Genomic DNA, 21,280 nt, shown 5'->3' on the forward strand with positions numbered 1-21,280 from the left:
CTGTTAAAATGGCCTGCACAAGCTTCTCTTCCGTATAGCCAAAGAAGCTCAACATGATGGGTCCTAAGCACTTGTCAACCGGACTTTTCAGCTTACTTATTGATACCCTTGTCTTTCATCTTTGTCTCCATCTAATCTATTTTACATGTGTTAATCTTATAGGTGGGCTTTCTTAAAGTATAATCTGAACATGTCTGTTTTCTAATCACTAATCTCCATGGTTCCTAAAGGCTATGGAATGAATTTCAGATTTCCCAGCATGGCTTTCAAAGCCAAATGCTGCCTGGCACACAGTTAACACTCCATAAATATTAGCTCTAATTGTTATCTTTGCAGCCTAATCTACCGCTATATCCTTTCATAGTCCATTCTGTCTATTTATATCAAATGATTTGTTGGATTTTCTGCCTTCAATAAAAAATACACTTGAAAAAGAACATGTATGATTTGTGTAAGAGGTAAACACCATAAACATAGTGTTTACCTCTTAGGTATATACCTCATAGGTATATCCTTGGCCCTTCTCCTCTTCCAGCCCATCAGGAGTTGGAATTGTCTAATTGACTCCTAGACCTTTATATAGTAGATGAGCGTAATGAATGGGACAGAACTGGAGAAGCTAAGCTAGATGGATTTGCATGAGGAAGAACAGAGAGATACTGATGGAAGAAAAATTATAGCTAGAAGAGGCAGAGGAAACAAAAACATGTGCATAGGCTGGGTTGGGAGGATATTTTGGAGGCTTGAGAGCATGGGAGAAGAGAGACTTTGGGGGTAGCTGCCATGCATGGCCATTCATTTGGGAGATTTGAGAGAGAAGTTATGAAAGAGAGTACTATGAAGTTTTTGCTGTGTGACATGAATGCAACACACCCCCATCCCCTGCCTTGGCATTTTCTTCAACACTGCTTTAAAGATTCAGTTTGCTTTTCAATTATTTACTTGACAGACTTACATCCAAAACTTCCCAGGCTAGCATGGGTTACACAATTACACCAGGCACCTTCACATCCCTGCTCATCTCGCATTTACAGTTTATAGTTCCCTCCTCTCCTTTATCACCAGTTGTCCAAATTCTACTCATATTCAAGTCTGTTCAGATGGCAGCCCTTCCATGAAAACTTCTTTTAATCTACCAATATAGAATTTGTAGATTTTCTCCTCAACCCCCTTTAACACTTTCTTTTGCTTTTATTGTAGCAGCTGTCTCCCTCTACTTGGTCTCTGGTCTGTCTCTGGCAATAATTTACAAGCTTTTCAAGGGCAGAAACTGTCTTCATCATATCTGTAAGTCCTATAATACCTGGTCCTATGTTTCTACAGAGAAAAATATAATATGTGCTGAGTGCATGAATAAATGAATGAATAAATGGAAATCAACAGAAATCAAATATTTTTTGAGATAATCTATCCAAAATGATTGTAGGAGTAGGGAGCATTTGGCAGGATTACCACGTCTAAATTTTGAGGAAATGTGAGCCAGTGAAAAAGGAGGCAACAAAATACACAGAGATTCTCAGTAAAATCATGGAGCAAATGTAACTATGTTAGAGCAAGGTTAAATTTGATTGTCATTTATAAAGTGCCATTAAAGTGGAAATGAAAAATTACTTTTCGGAAAAAATACATGATTAGCACAGTTTATGGAGAGAATGAAATGGTAATGACATCTTAGTTCGGTAATTGTGTTACTGAATTAATTTTAATGTGTGGGCCTTGAGCCTACAGGTAGGGAATCTGCTGAACTATCTCCTAGAGAACTTAATGATTAAAAGTAGGCAGATGTGGAATGCCCCAGGGACCTGCTGCAGGTTCCAGTCAGTTAAGGTTGCATTAATAACGTGGCAGATGGGATGAGTGTAATGTCGATTAAATCTTCTCCCCCACCCCATGTCAAATAAAGAGGAGGAATAAAAGCCAGTGAGTGAGGTCTTAGCTATTGCTTTGCACACAGAAAGCAGTCAATAAATAATTGTTCATTAAATGAGTAAGTAATGGTTAAGAGTGATAAAATGAAATTTAATTTGCAAGCAACAGTATGTAAATATTACTTCTCACAAAAAAGAGTCTGTATTCAAATTTGCAAACAAATATTAGCTCAAGGAGTGTTGTGCAGCCTGGCCTGATAAGACTCTTCAGCCCTATTACATCAAAGGCTTGGCCCTATGGAGATGGGTTAGAGGCAGCTATCTATTGACAGAGAATTCTGTTAAACAGGTACAGATTTTAAGTATTTCATTGGCCTCTAAGAGTTCATCAGATCCCCAAATAAAGTATCCAGCTCTTGAAGGCTAATCATTACTATAGCTCTGGACTCCATGAAGAAAGGGGGGCCATCAAAAGGGAGCAAGCTGAAATCTGAGCAGCTCTGTTTTCACAGGTGGTGAGTGCTATTCAACTGGCCCTCCATTGTAGGAGCAGGAGTATCTTGGAGAGCGGGGTACAAGGAACATACAAGGCAAGGATTCTTACAGAAATTATGATTCTGGGGCAACCTGCAGCACTGGATAAGACCTGGAAAATAAACTGTCCTTTGAAATGACTCAGTAAGACAAGTTCTGTGAGTTCCAGTAGCATAGAGTGCATACATACTAGAAGCCTTCTGCAGATGGTCACTCAGCATCTGCTGAAACCCAGCTGTCCACGGCACATGGCTTAAAGGTGGAAACACAAGCCTTCAGTCTGAGCCAGTGGAGCCTGGGGGAGTACCTGTGAGTGCCTCTTTTGCCAAAGAAGAGGATGGGGTTGGGAGGAGCAGTTGCTCCTGTGAGAAGAAATTAGAAAGGATACTGGGCCAGTCCAGATAAAGGAACAATGCAGGGAAGCAGCAGAGCATGGTGTCTGAGAACATGGCACAGGTGTCAGGCTGAGTGGGTTCAAGTCCCAGCTCTGCCACTTATTGGATATGTGACCTTGGACAAGTTTCCTAACCTCTTTTTTTATCTGTGAAATGAGGAAGCGCCTTCAGAGGGTCCCTGAAAGGACCAAATGATACAATGCAGGTAAAATATCTGACTTGTCATATGTTAAACCTTAAATCAGTGATATTGATAACCATTACTAACTAGAATCATTTGGAAAGATTGAAGATCAGAGCCTCAGGAGGTAAGGAAAGTAATATTTTACTAAATGCTTTACTTACAGTGACGATTTTAAGCCATAAGAGGCAAGAATGACCATTATACCCATTTAATGAATGAGGATAAAGAGGCTCTGTGATTATATGGCTTGCCTAATTACCTATATCCTATAAGTGTGGACCCAGGATCAAACCCAACCTTGGCCGGCATTAAGTCTGTGTGCTTTGTACCACATTTTGCTGATACCTAGGGTCAGATTGAGATATGAAGAGAACTAACCCACCAAAAAGATATCCTTGCCTCATTTAAAAATAAGAACAATTAAAAACCATAAAATAAGTGTAAGAAAGACCAACAGCTGTTTGATTGTTTTCTCATAAACCTGCAATTTTAAAAAAAAATATAAAATACTTACCAAACAATTGTGCAATGCTCCTGTTTTGGTGCTGTAAGCACACACCTTGTTGGTTTATCCAGTGTCTGAAGGTAGAGCATTATTTGGAGGCAGTTTCCTGTGGTTTCCTGCCCTGACCTCCCTAACTTCAAATGAGGCCTGTCCTGATGTGACCAGGAAATTGTGCAGTTCCTAAGTGGTGCTATATGCATGCATTAATAATAGCAAATTTATATTAATAGCATTGATGATGTCAATATAAATAAAAAATGGCAGCCATTTATCACACACGTGTTAGCTACTTTACACCCTCATTTAATTCTCACATAACTTTGCCTATTTTACCAGTGAGGAAACTGATTCTGGAAAGTTAAGTTGTATCCCAAAGGACATACAGTTAGTGTCAGATCTGAGATTGGAATGATTCTGATTCTTAAACTCTTCCACTATGTGGGCTGTCCAAAGTCACCCAGTGAGTAAGCGACAGCACAGGGACTGGGTTAAGTATGGTCAGGGGCCTTTCCACTACATCTCCTTCATTTTCAAAGGGTATCCGCAAAGTCTGTCCTTTAATCAGGAGTTAATGGGAGCCCCTCAAACTTTCTTCCAAATGACCCACCTCAAATGCATTTTATGTTTGATGGGGTCCATATTTAGAATTTGTAAGGGGTAGGATGGCTATGAGAAGGTGGCATATATGGCATCAGGAGAGTTACAAAGAAATATAATTCTTTTCTGTATTTGGGAATATTTTTAAGTCTTAAAGCTGTGGTTGCAGGAATAATGCCTGCAAGGCAAACCAGAAAACACCCTTCTCTGCCATAATTCTATGTGAATGGTATAATTAGTATAGTGTGGTAGGTAGGAGTGTGGGTTCTGGAAGCAAACTACCAGAGCTTGAACACAGCTACGCCTACTTGCTAGCTGTGTGGGACTTTACACAACTTTCTCATCTGGACATAGCAATAATATCTACCTCCTATGTATTGTGAGTAATAAATCAGATAATACATGAAAAATTGTTTAGTGCAGTAGGATGCACAAAGAAAGGATTCAGAAGATATCATCATCATCATCATCTACTTAATGCTATTTGCATAATTTCAATGTCTTGTATATTAAACCAGCTAACATTTATGGAATTCATTTAAAGTGTGATAATATGATCTATGGTAAAGGTTATGGTTCTTCTAATAGAGGCTATTGAAAAACATCCAACTAAATAGTATTAAACTAATAAACAGTCCATTTTATCCAAAATAACCAGCTTTAACCCTGTGAAACAGGAAGGAGGCAGAAAATCTCTTCACTGGCAATAGTAGGATTTTAATATTATTGGTGGTACGTTACTAGATTCAGTAGACTGTAACTTCTATTTATTCACTCCTCCATGCATCCACCCATTTGTTCATTCAAAAGCACATAAGGAGCACCCTCTGTATTCAAGGAACTGAGCTCAGTACTTGAAGTTGCTATAGCTATGCAACAGAGAAAGGTGTAAGCAGCAAAAGTGTCGACTGACACAGGGAAGCCATGACAATGTGAAAATTCTTGCTAGGGTGGTCAAAGCCACTAACACAACAAGATAAACAACTCCATAAGGGCTCTGATGCCAAGCCAGTTAGCCCTAGGCTCAAGAAGGTTCAGTCATCAAGATTTTGAGTGAAGGACAAACATTAGGGTTTTAATTCAAGATGAGGTATAAGCTCAGGAATAGGGTATATTATAACTAAGGAAGAGTTTGGTACCTTAGTGAGGAAGGCACCAAAATGTACCCGAGCATTAATATCTTTAAAAATTATTCCAAAATATTGCTGTATCAGTCAATATTATATTTCCTTATATATGTAAATCCACATATCATAACTATACAGCTTAAAGAATTATCATAACTTCATCCCATGTAAATACCATCAGACCAAGAAATAGACTTTTACTGCCCTCTCAGAAGTTCCCGATGGCCCCTTCTCATCGCTGCCCCCTCACTATTCTCCAAAGGTAATAACCATTATTCTATTTTTAACAGCAGAGATTCATTTGCCTGTTTTTGAGCTTTATATGCATGGAATCATGCAGAACATACTCTCGAGCTCTTCCGTCACTCAGCATTATGTTTCTTACATGAAAATGTTCTGAGTCTCCTTAGTCATCAGGAAATAGAAAATGAAACCACAAGATTCCACAACATCCAGTGTCGGTGAGGATGTGAGCACTGGATCTCTCATGTACTTCTGGTGAAGAGTAAATTAGTAAATTAATTTGGAAAACTGAATGGCAGTACCTTCTTAAAGCTATTTATTGGCTTTTCGCACATACTCTTTTGTGAAGTTCTGGTTTCAAGATATTAGAAAAAGAATGAGGTGACAGCCAAATAAAGCAGGAAGAGGAACATTAATAAAGATAAAAGCCAAAATTAGTGAAATAGGAAAACAAATCAGAAAAAGTATAAATAAACCATAAACTAAAAGCTGGTTCTGGGCCGAGCCCGTGGCGCACTTGGTAGAGTGCTGCGCTGGGAGCGCGGCGACGCTCCCGCCGCGGGTTCGGATCCTATATAGGACTGACTGGTGCACTCACTGGCTGAGTGCAGGTCACGAAAAAACGACAAAAAATAAAAAAAAATAAAAAAAAATAAATAAATAAAAGCTGGTTCTTTGAAAACTACTGTAAAGCCAATAACACCTGTAGCCTTGTAAACCTATTTGAGATGAGAGAGAGAGAGAGAGAAAGAGAGAGAATGCCCAAGATTAAGAATAGGAAAAGAGATAAAATAACATAAATAAAAAATAAGTTATAGAAGAATATTGAAACAGCCTAGAGAATTCAGAAACAGATCCACACACACAAGGATACTTGATTTATCACAATCATAGCACTGGAAAGAAGGGGGGGAAGGACAGTGTTTTCAATAAATGGTGCTGGGTCTACTGAATAGCCACATGGAAAAAGTAAATCTTGACCCCTATCTTGCTCCATGCATAAAATTAATTCTAGATGGTTCATAGATATAACATGAACAGTAAAACAATAAAGTTTCTACAAGATAACCCAGGAAAAATTCTTTACGACCTGGAGATAGGCAAAGATTTCTTAAACAGGTTACCAAAAGCTCCAAATATAAAGAAAAATATTGATGAATTGGACTAAGTTAAAATTAACAACTTCTGCCTATTGAAAGACATAATTAAGAGAGTGAAAAAGCGAGCCATAGATAAGAAGAGATTTGTCAATATATATAACCAATTTTCATCCAGAATATATAAGGAATTACCTACATATCAAAAAGAAAAAGACAGATAACCCAACAGAAAAACAGACAAAAGAAAAAATAATTTTTTTGATGATAAAGAAAGTGAGGAAGGGCGCTAATGTCTTCTCTGGGCAAGCACACCGATAGCAAGTGTTCTTAATTTAGGTCTTTGGCCACTATTTAGTGGCAGCACACCCACACTGGAGGAGAGTGACAGAGAGAATAGGCACCTGGAACAATAAAAACCAAAGATATGAAGGGACAGCTTTGGTCACAGACTAAGTTAAAATAGATGTGTTGGCCTGAGTCAGGTGGTTTATAGGAAATAGAGCAAACAATTTGCCTCCGAGAACACAGCTGCTGTCCTTAACTCACTCAGTATCATGATTAAAGGGTCATTCATAATAGATGTTTCAGAGAAATGGCCTACACAGAAGAGGAAAGAGAGAACTCTTCCTGCAAGTGACATCGGTTAGCTGCATTTGGAAACTAACATTCCATGCCACAATGGCATCTGTTCCCTACATGGTACAGTAGTCATGGCCAGCTTTCTTTTTATCTAAGGCCTCCGTATACAAAGCCTTGATAGTTTTTAATGCTTCACTTGAAGCTTCATTGCAAAGAAATCATCTATCTAGGTCAACCATTGATAGAACGGCACTTTCCCTATGATCCCAGAATAATATCTTCAGCACTGACTGGTAGACAGACTACTGATAAACATCTCATTTGCTTCTCTCAACTAAGTGGTGATGTGCACATTATTTCTCCACTCTAAAAATGAGGAAACTGGGGCCCAAGGAGTTAAATGACTCATGTGAAGGAGCACATTAAGTAGAAGAATGAGTGTTCCACTCTGAGGTTTTCTGGGCCCAAGCACTGTGCTCTTTTCATGCTACCACACTGAGTGATCAGGGGTTTAATGGTGAGGGGTGAATGAACCATAGTAACGCAAGAAATTACATACCTGAAATACCAAAGCCAATGATGAGTGCAATTGCTCCAGCCAGAATAATGATGATGCTAATAATGCTATGGAAAAACAGAGAGAAACAGGAAATTACTTTTTCATTCCATTTAACATGTGGCTTTGTGACCTGGGCACACATCTATCATGTATAAGATGTGCTACATAAGGCATCTCAACTTTTTCTACCACATACACTCCTTCCTAGAAATAGTTACCTTATAAAGGAATCTCAGCAGTTTCATTCCCATCCCCCTGGGGCACTGGGACAGATTAAAGGACTGGTCCTCTTATCTGACTGTATCATCTTAACTTTTCTATTTCCAGACCAGAGAATACCATATACAACGACTGTTGGGGCATGACTGATGATAACATCTCTATAACACCAGGTGCCACTTGAAGGGGACTGGTCCCATACTCAGCCTAACCTGAGTACTACCACCTGCCTCTTGTATCATTTATCTACCTGCCATCTGCTTCCGTAGACTTTAAACTCCACTAAGGGCAATGGTTATGTCTTCTTCACTGTGTACCACTCACACCTAGTCCACTAACTGCACAGCTTCTCAAGGGGAGTTTATCTTCTTTTATTAAAAATGTAATACATATTTAATGCAGAAAGTTTAGAAAATATAAATATGCAAAAATAGGACAATAAAATCACCTGTAATTTCATCATCTAGACACAACCACTGTTAACTTTTCAATATGTATTCTGCCAGTTTTTAATTAACACATTAACAAATGACACATGGGAAATAAAGTAAATAAACAAATAAGAAAGTATTGCTTACATCTACTGAGTGCTAGTATTACATGTTGTTCCAAGTACCATTTATGGCTTCTTTTACTTATCCATTCAGTAAACTTATGAGGTGAACAAATCTATCAACTCTGTTTTATAGATGAGGAAGTGACACAGGGAGATTAAGTGTCTTCTCTAAAGTCACATGGCTGGCAGGTGGCAGAGCTGAGATTAGAATGTCTCTTGAATCTGAACTCGACTACTTCCTACACTGCTCTCCGAGGGTAGGGGCTTACAGAGCAGGCATGTCCTCCTCTCTGCCCAGGGGAATCCATGCTCCATGAGGGGACACCAGCTTTAGCTGGTGAGAGTGACTCAGGCAGAGCAGAAGGCACAGGGCAAAGGGGGATGTGTTGGCAATGCAGTTCCTGGGAAGCTCGCCCATTGCTGCCTGCCCTGGTGCATGCATCATCAGGCAGGTGTCCTGGCCACGCTCTCACACTGCTGGCAATTCACACACTCCCCACACCCACACTCATGTTACCCAATAGGCAGGACAAAAGGAAGGCACAGGGAGGCAAAGAATGACACTACAGAGAGAAAAAGGAAGCATGGGGTATTTTCCTTTCTGCCCTGAATAGACTCATTGTATGCAGTTCCCCTTGGCTCAGGGATGGGCCCACCAGGGAGAAACATCAGACTTACAAGAAACAACTTGAGTAAACACTTCCCCTGGAGGTCCAGACCTCATGAGGTGCAGCTATAGGGGCAGCAAGTGACACTTTTAATAATAGGGCATCTGCTAAATTGATTCCAAGAGGAGACCACGTTTGACCAGCTCCCCTGTCTTTACATACCTCAGTGCAGCCTCAGCTCTTACTGGTTCAAGTCTGTGAGAAGAGCTAGATGAGCTCATAGCAAGAGGCACCACCTGGCTCTCACTGACTACTGAGCCAGACTGCAGACTTGCATTTGTGACCCCCGGTTTTCACTTACTGGGTAAGTTACTTCATCTCTCTGAAACTCAGTTTCTTTATCTATAAAATGGGAATAAGAGCAATTCCTGCTTTACTTACTATAAAGGTGTTATGGTTTGCATATATCCCCCCAACCTCATACGTTGAAGTCCAAACCCCCAATACCTCAGAATGTGATTTCACTTAGAAAATAGGATCATTGCAGATGTAATTAGCTAAGACAAGGTCAAAGTGGAATAGGGCGGAGGTGGGCCCCTAAGCCAATTGGACTGGTGTCCTTATAAAACGGGGAAATTTGGACACAGACACTCATACACACAAGGAGAACACCATGTGAAGATGAAAGTGGAGATCTATATCCCAAGGAATACCAAAGATTGCCAGCTAACCACCAGAAGCTAGAAGAAAGAGATGGAACAGATTGTCTCTCACAGCTCCCAGAAAGAACCAACCCTGCAGATTTCAGGTTTCCGGCCTTCAGAACCATGAGACAATAAATATCTGTTGTTTAAGCCACCAGTTTGTGGTACTTTGTTACAACAGCCCTAGCAAACTAATAGAAAAGGATCAAATTAAATAATGAATGTGGCATAATCCATAAAAAGCTATTCATGTACTATTTTTTACTATAAATAAATTTTACCTGTAGCTCTTTGCTATAAGTTCATTATTAAACATTCTGACTTTTAAGGATATGGGATGGGGGGTGGGGCTGGACAGCAAAGACACTGAAGAGATACCTGGACACTCCCCAAGAGGAGGGAGACAATGGAGGTCATAGGTTTCAGTTAAAGCAGATGAGCCCATCTCCATCAGCCCCAGGCCCACATGTTCCCCTTGCTGTGGAAGCGGAACCCTGCCACCTGCCAGCAAGTTTCCTATCTAAGCAGGAATCACCTTGAGGTTTGTTCTGAATTAGTATTCCCTTGGGAAACAATTCAACCTCCAGAGCCTTGGAAAGAGAAACAGGAACTATCAGAGCAGCCAAATTAAATAATTTCTGACTGTTGCTTATTAATTTTTTAAAAAGATGAATAACATATTTCACATAAGGTATTCTTACACTGCGTTCTGGTCTTTACTTTCCCAGACTAATTTCCAATAGCTACAGGAAATTTTTTATGCAAAACTATGTCTTCTAACCACTGCATTAAAATTCATAGTGCACTTTTGCTAAACACTCCTTACAAAAGGGCCCAAATAAAAATCAAGGCTTTTGAAGGACTTGTTCACTTAGTAAACATATATTAAGTACTCACTATGTGAAAGACATGGTGCTAGGCAATTTGGTTGAAATACAGAGATGAAGTAAACAAAGTGCCTACCCTCAAGGAGATTACAATTAAATTTAGCTACAACATACACATACTGCTTTGTAATAATAAAAGTAGAATGTGATCCAGGCTTTACTAGAGCAAAAAACAAATTCTCATAGGAATTCTAGGGAGGTAGAAAGTATTTAAACCTGGGATAAGCAGGGAGAAAATAAGTGCATTTCCAAGAACAAATTTCAAATGAAGTGAAGAGATTTTATTCAGAAATATATTTAACTAATCCATGCTGCTACACACTCTCTGTGCAAGGCAGAAACACAAAAGTAATGTGTTCTTTCTGCTCCGCTGGGTGGGGTCAGGGCCTCACACTTTAGTGCTCTGGGCTGGGAAGGTGCTTTCAAAGGCTGCAGAGCTCAGAGCCCTCAAGATGAGGGACCAGCTTTGCAGCCTGGAATTATGCCACACATCTGTCCCACCTGAAGATGGCCTTGTTCAGTTCCTTCATATGTCTTCGTTTTAGCTACTGCTGCCTCTGCAGCACTTGAAAGAAATTGGGCATTTGGTAAAACATAATATGTACATTCCTGAAAAACATCACATTCGGCAAAATTGCACAATGAAGGTAACAGTGCTTATGGAGAAAACATGGGTTAAGGGCAGAACACTCAAAACTCATGTGAGTGTGTAGTTGCTTTACTAACAGAAACAGTAATTGGTACCTCAGGAGGTAACTTGGACAGCCAAGGCAGGCAGTTTGGTAGGACCAGAAGCTGCTTCAGGAAATATTAAAAATGCACAAAAATAATAAAATGGATAGTCTGGCTTGCAGGTACTGTCTTGCAGGTATGAGCCAGTGGGGTGCTGTGAAGGTGGGCACAGGGGAAATGCAACCTTGGACACGCAAGGCTGGGCTGTGCTTCTCTGAGGAGGGAGCCCCAAGTGCAGGTATTCATTTAAAATCAAAGAAAAACAAACAAAAAATTAAATAAAAACAGAACTGAAAGCGTACTGAGCCTCTCCCACTGAAATGGGACAACAGAAGTTGTCATTCTATTCTGCTGTTTCAGCTCTCCTTGCCTTGGAAAAAATGCATGTGAACCAACACAACTTCCATGTGGTACCGTCCTCATTCCCCTATTTTCCAACCACACACATGCTACTTGTGCAATATAGTAAAACATATTGCAGCAGACAGATTGTATTACTGTATTACACATCAAGAAATAAAGTAGGATAGAGACACCTATTTCTTAAGGACAAGCTTTCATTGTATCAGAGGTCCAGAAGGGTGGTAAAACCACAGCTAATGCTTATTGGGCATGTCTTGTGTGCCAAAGCTCTATGCACAGTACCTCATTCAATCCTTATGACAACCTGTTGAGGTAACTACTAGTATCATTACCTTTTTACTTGTGGGGGAAACTGAGGCTTACGTTAAGTAACAGAGGAAGCTCTCACAGCTCAAAAGTGGGAGAGTCAGGTTTCAAACCCAGGGAGTCTGGCTTATGAGCTTATGCTGTTAGCTGCATGCCATACTTCTAGAAAAAGTCCCACGTGGCAGGAGGCCACACGTTTGGAGGGCTCCTCTCACCCCCACCCTTGCATATCTCCTCTAGCTCCTTTTCTGAAAACAAGGGCTTTCTGGATCTGCTATACAGATCGTAGTCTGCTATACAGACTGTGTAATTAATCCATGCTGCTACACACTCTCTGTGCAAGGCAGAAACACAAAAGTAATGTGTTCTTTCTGCTCCACTGGGCGGGGTCAGGGCCTCACACTTTCCCTCAGTCTGGAAAACATAAAATGCTCTTTGTTTTATTCAAACATTCATAGTTTCTATATTCTCAAGTCTCTGTCTCTTTCTCAAATACTGACAAAACTGAGAGATACCACGTCCCTTATAGATCATGAGTTTAGCTGCACTCACATAATTGATAAATGTTGAAAACTCGGAAAACTGGATCAAGTTAGCAAACATGATCAATCTGAATAAATTCTACTTTTAAGTTAAATATACCAAGTAGAATATTTGAGTTAATAAAGTTGTGGCAAACACATTCCTTTGTTCATATACTAACAAAGAGACTAGGTTTATAAAGAATGCTGAAATTGGAGACATTTCAGCCTAACTCAAAACATTCTCCTTTTCTCCCTCATAAAAGGAGAAAAGGAATTATTTTAAAACACTATGTGGAACAAAGCATTGGGCTTCAAGATAAAGTTATCTAACTATTTTTTAGATATGGATTAGTATGGGTTTCAGGTTTCTGAGGTGTTTAGATAGTTGTTTTTTGTTATCGCTTTCCTGAAGAATCCAGGGTGGAGAGTATGTTTCCTGATCTCTACCCTTCTCCCCTGTATCTCTTTATGCTGGTAAAGTCTAGGCCAGATTTGGTCCAGGAAATTAAGCACGGGAGCATCAAGAGTGGTGAGTGGAGGGTCAAGAAGAACTTGGCAAAGAGAAGGAGTTGGTACATTGGGGCTTGAGGAGTGTGTGTGGAAGAGAGAGGACATCCTTTCTGGGCAGCCCCTGCTCTGTCCAGAGTGCTTTAATGGCAGTGAACAGCCAGGCTTTGTGTTTGGGATAGAGATTTTAGAGGATTGTATATAAGAGACTTGGCTGTTATCGAGTATCAGTTTGAGGCATCCTCTGTTCTTTCTAGCTGCCCTCAAGAATCATGACACAGTATTGTGGAGTCCTCCCAAGCACATGCCCCAGGATTACATCATGACCTGGGTCCCAACACCTCAAAACGGGGAAGACATGGCCCACAAATAGATTTCATCTTGCATGCCAAAACTCATTTGCATGATTGGTAGTGGTGGCCTAGAAGACTGTGTTGGAAAACGTTGCAAGGTTGCCTCTGGACTCACAGCAGAGAGTGCCACTGTGGACCAGTGTTTCCTGAGTGAGCACGCGGACCCCATGCATGCCATCCCTAGGTTAGCCGCACCACGAGAAAGGGGGCTTTAACTGACTGCTAACTGCAAAAATACCGGAATCTTAGGCTAATTTACTAGAAAGTTAATGACAGTGTTAGCTGACTCCTCTATGCATAATTTTGGCCCACACTTTAAGAAGAACACCGATTAACATGTATATTTAGGACAGAGTTTCTCAACTTCAAAACTATGGACTATTTGGGCTGTATAATTCTTTGTCATTGGGGGTCGTTCTGTATCTTGCAGGATGTTTAGCAGTATTCCTGGCCTCTACCTTCGAGATGCCAGTACCACCTCAACCTCTGTTGTGACAATCAAAAATGTTTCTAGACATGTCACCCCAGTTGAGAACCATTGATCTGGTAGAAGTGAGACCAGGGTGGTGATATTATCAGAAGACATGTCTTTTGAAAAACAGTTGAAGGAACTGGGATAGTTTACGTTAAAGAAGACTAAACGTAACAATATTATTTCAATATTTGAAAGGTGCCATATGGGCTTGTTATCCATCAAAGACATGAGTAAAAGTTCTAGATTAGACTTAGATTCAGTAAACAGAGAAACTTCCCAGCAGAGCCCTCTGGTACTGAGATTGCTGAGTTCCCCATTACTGGACGTGCAGGTACAAGCAGGGGCTGGGTAACCAGTTAGGGAGAGAAGTTGGCAGGGAAGAGTTTCTGGCACCAGATAAAGATAGGAACAATTGTAGAAGTCTCTTTCAAATAGTTATGTGATTCTGTAATTTGATATGCCCTGGCTTTGCCTTTGCCACAGTTGTGTATTCTGTACATGCCTCTTAAACCCTTGTTAATAATATGATGATGATAATTAATACTTACTGAGTGCCTTGCCTCATTTATCTCACTTAATCTCCACAGCTACTCTCAGATAGATGCTATTATCTTTGTTTTATAGATGAGGAAACTGAGGCCTAGTGTTAAGTAACTCCCCCAACGACTCACCCCTGGGAAGTTAGAGCAGATTAGACTCAGGTCTGAGATGCCATCATCACTGGTTTTAATAAGTATACTGTATTTTATATAAAACCAAAGTTTTGTAAATCTCAGGGTTCAAGTCATTTACCAGGCTTGTCCTTTGCACAATTGTAACCTGTGGAAGGACAGCATGCACAGCTTTACATTGATTGAAAAAGTTAATCTCTCCCGGGAGGCATCTTTTGTTTGAGACTCTGGAAGGAAAACTGGAAGGGGAGTATCAAGTACAAAATTCCAGACTGTTAATAAATAGATATCTTTTATTAAACAATATTTGAGTTTGCAATAAAGCCATTCTGTTTTATTCTTAAGCCTGTTCTGTTTATTGCTGTCGCCCTGATGGCCACGTAGCACACATTAGCATCCCATGGTCCCTGCATACACTGTTTGCACTGGCACGAGCAGAGCGAGACAAAAGTCAATACAAGGTTGATCACCAGTCTTTCTCTAATCATACCTGTATTTCTTGTTCCTCCTTATTCTCACTGTGGAGAGAAAACATTTCCAGAAGACTCCTTCATCGATATAACTGATCCCATTGTATTTAATAACAAATACACATCAAATCTTTTATGACCCTCCCACGAAGTGCCTGTACTGTTAGAAAAGCTGGGTATCCCACAAGCAGTCAGTGTGGTCTAAACTGAACAACCTAATTGTACATCATCCAAACTGGAGGTTAGGAGAGATTTCCAGAGGCGTTCATGGCACCTGAGGGGAGGTTTGGCTGCTAATAAGCACTTCCTTGTCACGGCTGGCTTTTGTCCTCCTGGCTGCTGCTCTGTTCACCTGAGCTCTTCCCACCCTGTCCCGGCATTGCCTGGCCCTTTGCACCTCTCCTCACCTGGCCTTCTCAGCCCATCCAGAGAAAAGCACAGGAGCACTGCTCAGCAACAGCCTGGTCATTGCTGGAGTGGGTGAAACAGAGAAGGGGCTGCTATCTGTCACCCCTTATCAACGTCACAGAGAATCTGGCATCCTTTCCTAACGTTGGCTCCACGGGAGCAGGAACCTTGTCCAACTGAGAAGTGCTGCAAATTCGTCCTCCACCTGCATCCATACTACACATAACTTTTTCCACAGGGCTGTTGTGAAGATCCAAAGAAACAAACTATGCTTTGTAAAGTATAAATATTAGCATTAGTTATTATTTTAAAATTGTAAATGTTAATTCTTATTTTTACTTCTTCTCACTACCCCCAAATTTAAACGACTCCTGGTTGCTTACAGATTCAAGTTCAAACTGAGCCTAGAGTTTGAGACCAGCCTAAAATGCCCCAAGTTGTTTTTCTAACCCTTCTCCCCTTCTGGAGCCCTGTATTCTCATCAAACCGGTCTGTTCATTGTCCCCTGTTACCTTCTGTTAGAACACCTTTCCACCTCCTCTCCCAAAAGTGGGCCCATTCAAAGCCAGCTCAACTCTGACCTGCCTCAGACATGTTCCCTGAAGGCCACCTGGAGTGTGCTCTCCCTTCTCTTTCCAGAGTGGATTGAAGGGAGTGAGGCAGGAAGGTAACCTCAGGAGGCTGGGCCCATGAGAGGAGGAGGGTTAGGATGGGAGCTAGAGCCAGGAAGGTCGGAGCGGAAGGACAGGGCAGGCCTCCTCTGGGGAGAGCACATTTCTGTTTAGCCTGTCTTCTCCATTAGTCACCATGGTCATAAGACACTGTGATCTGGGCCTCAGGCAGATGGATGGCCTGACAGAGCAAGTGATCTATAATCTAGATTACCTAACACCACAGTGGCTGTTTTGACTTTTCATTCCTTTTCTTGCCTTCAGGAAACCCATGCCTGTCACTGAAGAGATTTGGAGAAGTACGCTGCTTCTCAGAAATTCCAGCCCTGGGATCAGTTCATTGTTTATTCATCAATAAAACTGGAAACAAGTACATCTATCACCCTCAGAGCTTTCCTCTACCAAAGTACATATACCTGTCTTAGGCAGTCTGATTCTTCTATGTTCTGAAATGGGGCATAATGTCATATTTGTACACTCCAAGGCTTCTGTCATTCACTCTCTTTGTTTCAGTAATGCCAGAAAACCTTTCCAGTGAAAAGCAGACCACTGTACCATAAAAATCAATAGGGGATATATTGTTCAATCTTCCAAAAGGCCTACCAGAAGTTCCACTGCAAATCCTCACCTGTTGGGACCCACATTCTCATATTTTAGACTTTGGCACAGTTCTGTAGGTATGGCCCTGTACGACTTGTGAGAACTGAGGTCTGAAAATCAGACTTCAAAACTCATCCCTTGAGGGCCTGTCCTGCTTGAGCAAGCTGGATTCACCAGCTGCAGACCCTGGGGCTGCTCCGTACCTATGACAACCCTTGCCTGCCCATACTATGTTTTGAAACTCAAGACAGGAAGACGTTTCCTGTCCTAGGATCTATAGTCATCCTTGAGTTGAACACTTTTATGGATTTGTCTGTCTGTAGCAGACACAAAGGAAGTTTCCCTCGCCTACTAAGCCAAAACAGCCAGGTACTGGCATAAAAAAAGACACTCAGACCAGTGGAACAGAGTAGAGAACCCAGAAATCAACCCACATACTTATAGCCCACTGATATTTGACATAGGCACCAAGAACACACACTGGGAAAAGACAGCCTCTTCAAAAATGGTGCTGGGAAAACTGGACATCCATGTGTAGAAGAATAAAACTAGACCAGTATACTAGACCCTCTCACCATATACTAAAATCAACTCAAAATGGATTAAAGACTTAAATATAAAACCTGAAACTATAAAACTTCTAGATGAAAACATAGGGGAAACACTTCAGGATGTAGGACTGGATAAAGACTTTATGAATAAAACCTCAAAAGTACAAGCAACAAAAGGAAAAATAAACAAATGGGATTATATCAAACTAAAAAGCTTCTGTACAGCAAAGGAAACAATCAACAGAATGAAAAGACAACCTACAGAGTGGGAGAAAATATTTGCAAACTATACACCCTGCAAGAATATATATTCTGGATAAAATTAATATACAGAATATTTACTGTTGAGTTATCAAGCAACAGTAAAAATAAGTAACCTGATTAAAAAATGGGCAAAAGAGATGAATAGACAAATTCTCAACATCACTAAACATCAGGGAAATGCAAATCAAAACCACTCTGAGATATCATTACACCCCAGTTAGACTGGATATTATTAAAAAGACAGAAAATAACACGTTGGCAAGGATGTGGAGAAAGCGGAACGCTTCTACACTGCTGCTGGGACTGTAAATTAGTGCAGACATTATGGAAAACAGGATGGAGGTTTCTCAAACTACTATAGACAGAACTACCATACAATCCAGCAATCCCACTGCTGGTTATGCACCCAAAGGAATGGAAATCCTCATGTCAAAGAGATACCTGCACTCCCATGTTCATCACAGCTCTGTTTACAATAGCCAACATATGGAACCAACCTAAATGTCCATCAATGGACAATTGGATAAGGAAAATGTGGTATATATACTAATGGAATACTACTCAGCCATAAAAAAGAATGGAATTCTGCCATTCACATCAATGTGGATGAACTTAGAGAAAATCGTACTGAGTGGAATAAGCCAGCACAGAGGGAGCTGCCTTCTTCCTTTGATGCCTTTCTTCATGATGCACATAACGTTTACAGGACAGTACCTGGCATGTAGTATATGCACTAAAAGTGTTAGTTCCCTTTCCTACTACCAAGAGGCTAAGGCCCATGGCAAGAACCAGGTGATTGTGGATTCAAAGTGTATTGTATTTTAATACCACAGGAATGGAGGGCAGAGTTAGGCAAAGAAGGTCTCATGCAGAGACACATAGAGGCAGATTCTGCTAGGGGCTGCAAATCTACTAGGTCTGGGCAATGCCTGCCCAATTTTCCCTTGGTCTAGAAACTGATTAGCTTTGCTTCTCATAACCCAGAGATGATAAAAAGAACTGGTGGCCTTAAAGCTGCACCAGCTAAGTCAAATCTTCACTTAGATTTAAGAAGTTAGTTTAAGAAACTAGTTCTGTTAGTTTTATATTTACAATGTTTCCAAGTGTCTTTCCCCTTTTAATCATATCTTAGCCAAACCAAGGACAGAAACAATATTTTACATTTCAGTCAAATACATCAGTTCCAGTGGCTGCTGGAGCTGAGAAACCCAGGAAAGACCAGTGGAGTTATGCCGGCATAGACTGGGAACCCCAGAAGGAAAGAGGCAGGAAGGATGGGAATGCTGGTCCTTTTCCATCTGAGCAATTTTCCTACCACCTCAGGGAAACCAACCACATTTTCCCAGAGGAAGTTTCCATGGGCTGCCACCAGAATTGGAATCTAGCTAGGCTGAGTATATCCTGGTCTGTGCCAAAGTGGCATTTCTTACATGAAATTCTTCCTTGCTCTGAAATGTGGTCCCTGGTTATGGGAACTACCTTTTCTAAAAATTGGAAATGTGATCCAACAATGGTCATGAGTGCTACTCCCAGATATGAGAGGTCTGAAAGCCATAGTCAGGATTTATAACTACTAGAATTTCTGGAATTTTTTAATGACTTGGAGTGACAATAGGTAAACTAACTGACATTTGAAAAATTCTGTTAAATCTGAGGCACGTAGGCATGGTATGGTTGGACGCTCAGAAGATATTTTCTCTCAGTGTGCAAAGTGGGTTGGACCTGTCTGGGCAGCCAAATGAAACATGTCTAGGATTCTGGGGCTCAGCAGCATGAACTTTAGTCAAAGCCCTAACTCATCACGGATTCCTTCTTTCCTGCCTCAGCAGTACTCATATTAGAGGTGCAAACTCATGCTTAGACTTTTTCAGTATTTTCTTTGCAATTTTATAATGCCATGTTTTATGCTGGGATTGGGGGCTGGGGAAGGGAGATGGATAATCTATGGCAAAGGACAAGAGAATTGGATAGGAGACAGAATGCAGGGAATGGGAAGGTAGGTTTTGTGGGTGGGGCCCCTTGTCTTTGCTCTCTACTTCAAGTCCAGATGTCCTCTGTCCAGTCACTGATGCCCACGAAGGCCAGGGTACTGTAGTGAGATACGTTTAAATTATCCAGGCCCCAGAACTGGCCCTGTTCTAGAATTCATTAAGGGCCAATTCAGAGAGGATTACTATTTTTACATTTGGCTGCTAAAATTTCTGGGCCTCTTTTTAAACCCTTAAAAAAAGGACCTTTTCCTATCTACTTTAACTAATTAAACAATAATTACCAAAAATGTGTAATTCAGTTGTTCCTTCAGGCACTTGAATAACTGGAGGATAAATCAGTAGCACTTATTTTGAAACATGAAGTTCCCGGTAACATACCACATCCTCTCACCTGACTGGTGAGCTACTCAGACTGCTCATTCTTTAGTGTATGACCTCCTGTCTAGATAATTTTTGAGGGAAACCAGTGGCAATATGTATCAGAAACTCTGTGTCTTCATTGTACCTGGTACCTGTCTCTAACAAGACACTTGTCATACTGTATTGGAAATTATCTGTTTACGTCTTTGTGTCTCCTTTAGGCTTGTCTAAATTTCTCAAGAACAAGGACCATATGTTTTCATTTTTGTGTATTAGGAAGTTAAATTTAAAGTTTCAGCTGAGGTTCTGAGATACAATAGATGCTGCATACCAAAGTGAGTACCACATCCCTATGCATAGTTTAAAAAGGGAATCTTCGACAATCATTTCCATAATTCTTCAGTACCTCACTCAGGTGAAGGATAAATGAATGACTCAGAGTAGGAAGTGAAGATTTGTGAAGATATTTCTTTGGAGAAAAAATATTTTCTGTGCTGTGAGAACATACTTTTTCCCCTTCCTCACCACACCAATAGAAAAGCTTAACTTGGAGAGCCTGTTATGTGCTCCCTGATGGGGTGAGGTGGGGGACACCGTGGATTAGAATCCAAATCATACTTGAGAAATTCAGTGTGCCTAGGACGTATCAGAGAGAGAGAAAGACAGAGAGACAGGGAGATGGGGGGGGGGGCACTGACACAGAGAGCTGTATTTGGGAAGTCACTATTCCTTGACAAGGCAAGGAATGTATGTTTTTCCAGTAGGCCAGATATCCTAGAGCCATGTTGAGTCCTCACCAATAGAAATACCTGGGAGAGGGGACTTGGGCAGTGAGAGTCCTATGTGAAGTGGACCTTAGGGAACAAGTGACTGAGGCAACATCAGGCAGTCGAAGGAGAAGCCAAGTTTTCATCAGAGGCTTCAGAAGTTTCATCATGTATTTCCCTTCTGAATGTCATTTAAAGGGTCAAAAGGAGATAGAAATAAATTTCTGCTTTGATTATAACTACTGGTCATTGTGGATCAGTATATCAGTCACATTTATTTCCTTAAGTGTCAGACATCATGTCTAACTCATCCTAGGCATTTGACAAATGCTGAACTGGGGTGCCCTGATTTGGAAACATACTCTTCTACTACTGTACCAAAATATGTCCATGAGACAGCCCAACTGAATGGCAGTCCACATTTTTATTTCAGGTTTTATGTCTCCTTAAATTACACTTTGGAAAAGGTTTTATGTGAACAACTGAAATTAGCAACTAAACATAAATACACACTTAGAAATCAGCTCTTAATTATTGTACATAAGTATAAAATAGTTGTCTAGCTCCAGACACATCATTTTATTTTAACCCATAAAAAGCCC

General features: G+C 40.7%; 2 protein-coding genes across 4 annotated transcripts in view; one reads left to right on the plus strand and one right to left on the minus strand.

The window, feature by feature from the left end:
- Positions 1-8,158, plus strand: part of TTF2 (transcription termination factor 2) — a 106,517-nt gene extending 98,359 nt beyond the window's left edge. Inside the window, exons 23-24 of one of the 3 annotated variants that reach the window (XM_063104046.1) lie at positions 1,201-1,287; positions 8,019-8,158. In XM_063104046.1, coding sequence (XP_062960116.1) covers positions 1,201-1,287; positions 8,019-8,094 — 163 coding nt within the window. In that variant the 3' untranslated portion in view covers positions 8,095-8,158. Of the gene's footprint in view, positions 1-1,200; positions 1,288-2,380; positions 2,527-8,018 lie in introns of those variants that run through there. The other 2 variants (XM_063104047.1, XM_063104049.1) reach the window with 2 other exon arrangements.
- Positions 1-21,280, minus strand: part of VTCN1 (V-set domain containing T cell activation inhibitor 1) — a 56,556-nt gene that overhangs the window by 11,405 nt on the left and 23,871 nt on the right. The window contains exon 2 of the mRNA XM_063104051.1: positions 7,692-7,756. Within this exon, the coding sequence (XP_062960121.1) occupies positions 7,692-7,756 (65 nt within the window). The remainder of the gene's footprint in view (positions 1-7,691; positions 7,757-21,280) is intronic.

The sequence above is a fragment of the Cynocephalus volans genome, chromosome 8 (assembly GCF_027409185.1).
Source record: "Cynocephalus volans isolate mCynVol1 chromosome 8, mCynVol1.pri, whole genome shotgun sequence".
NCBI lineage: Eukaryota > Metazoa > Chordata > Mammalia > Dermoptera > Cynocephalidae > Cynocephalus > Cynocephalus volans.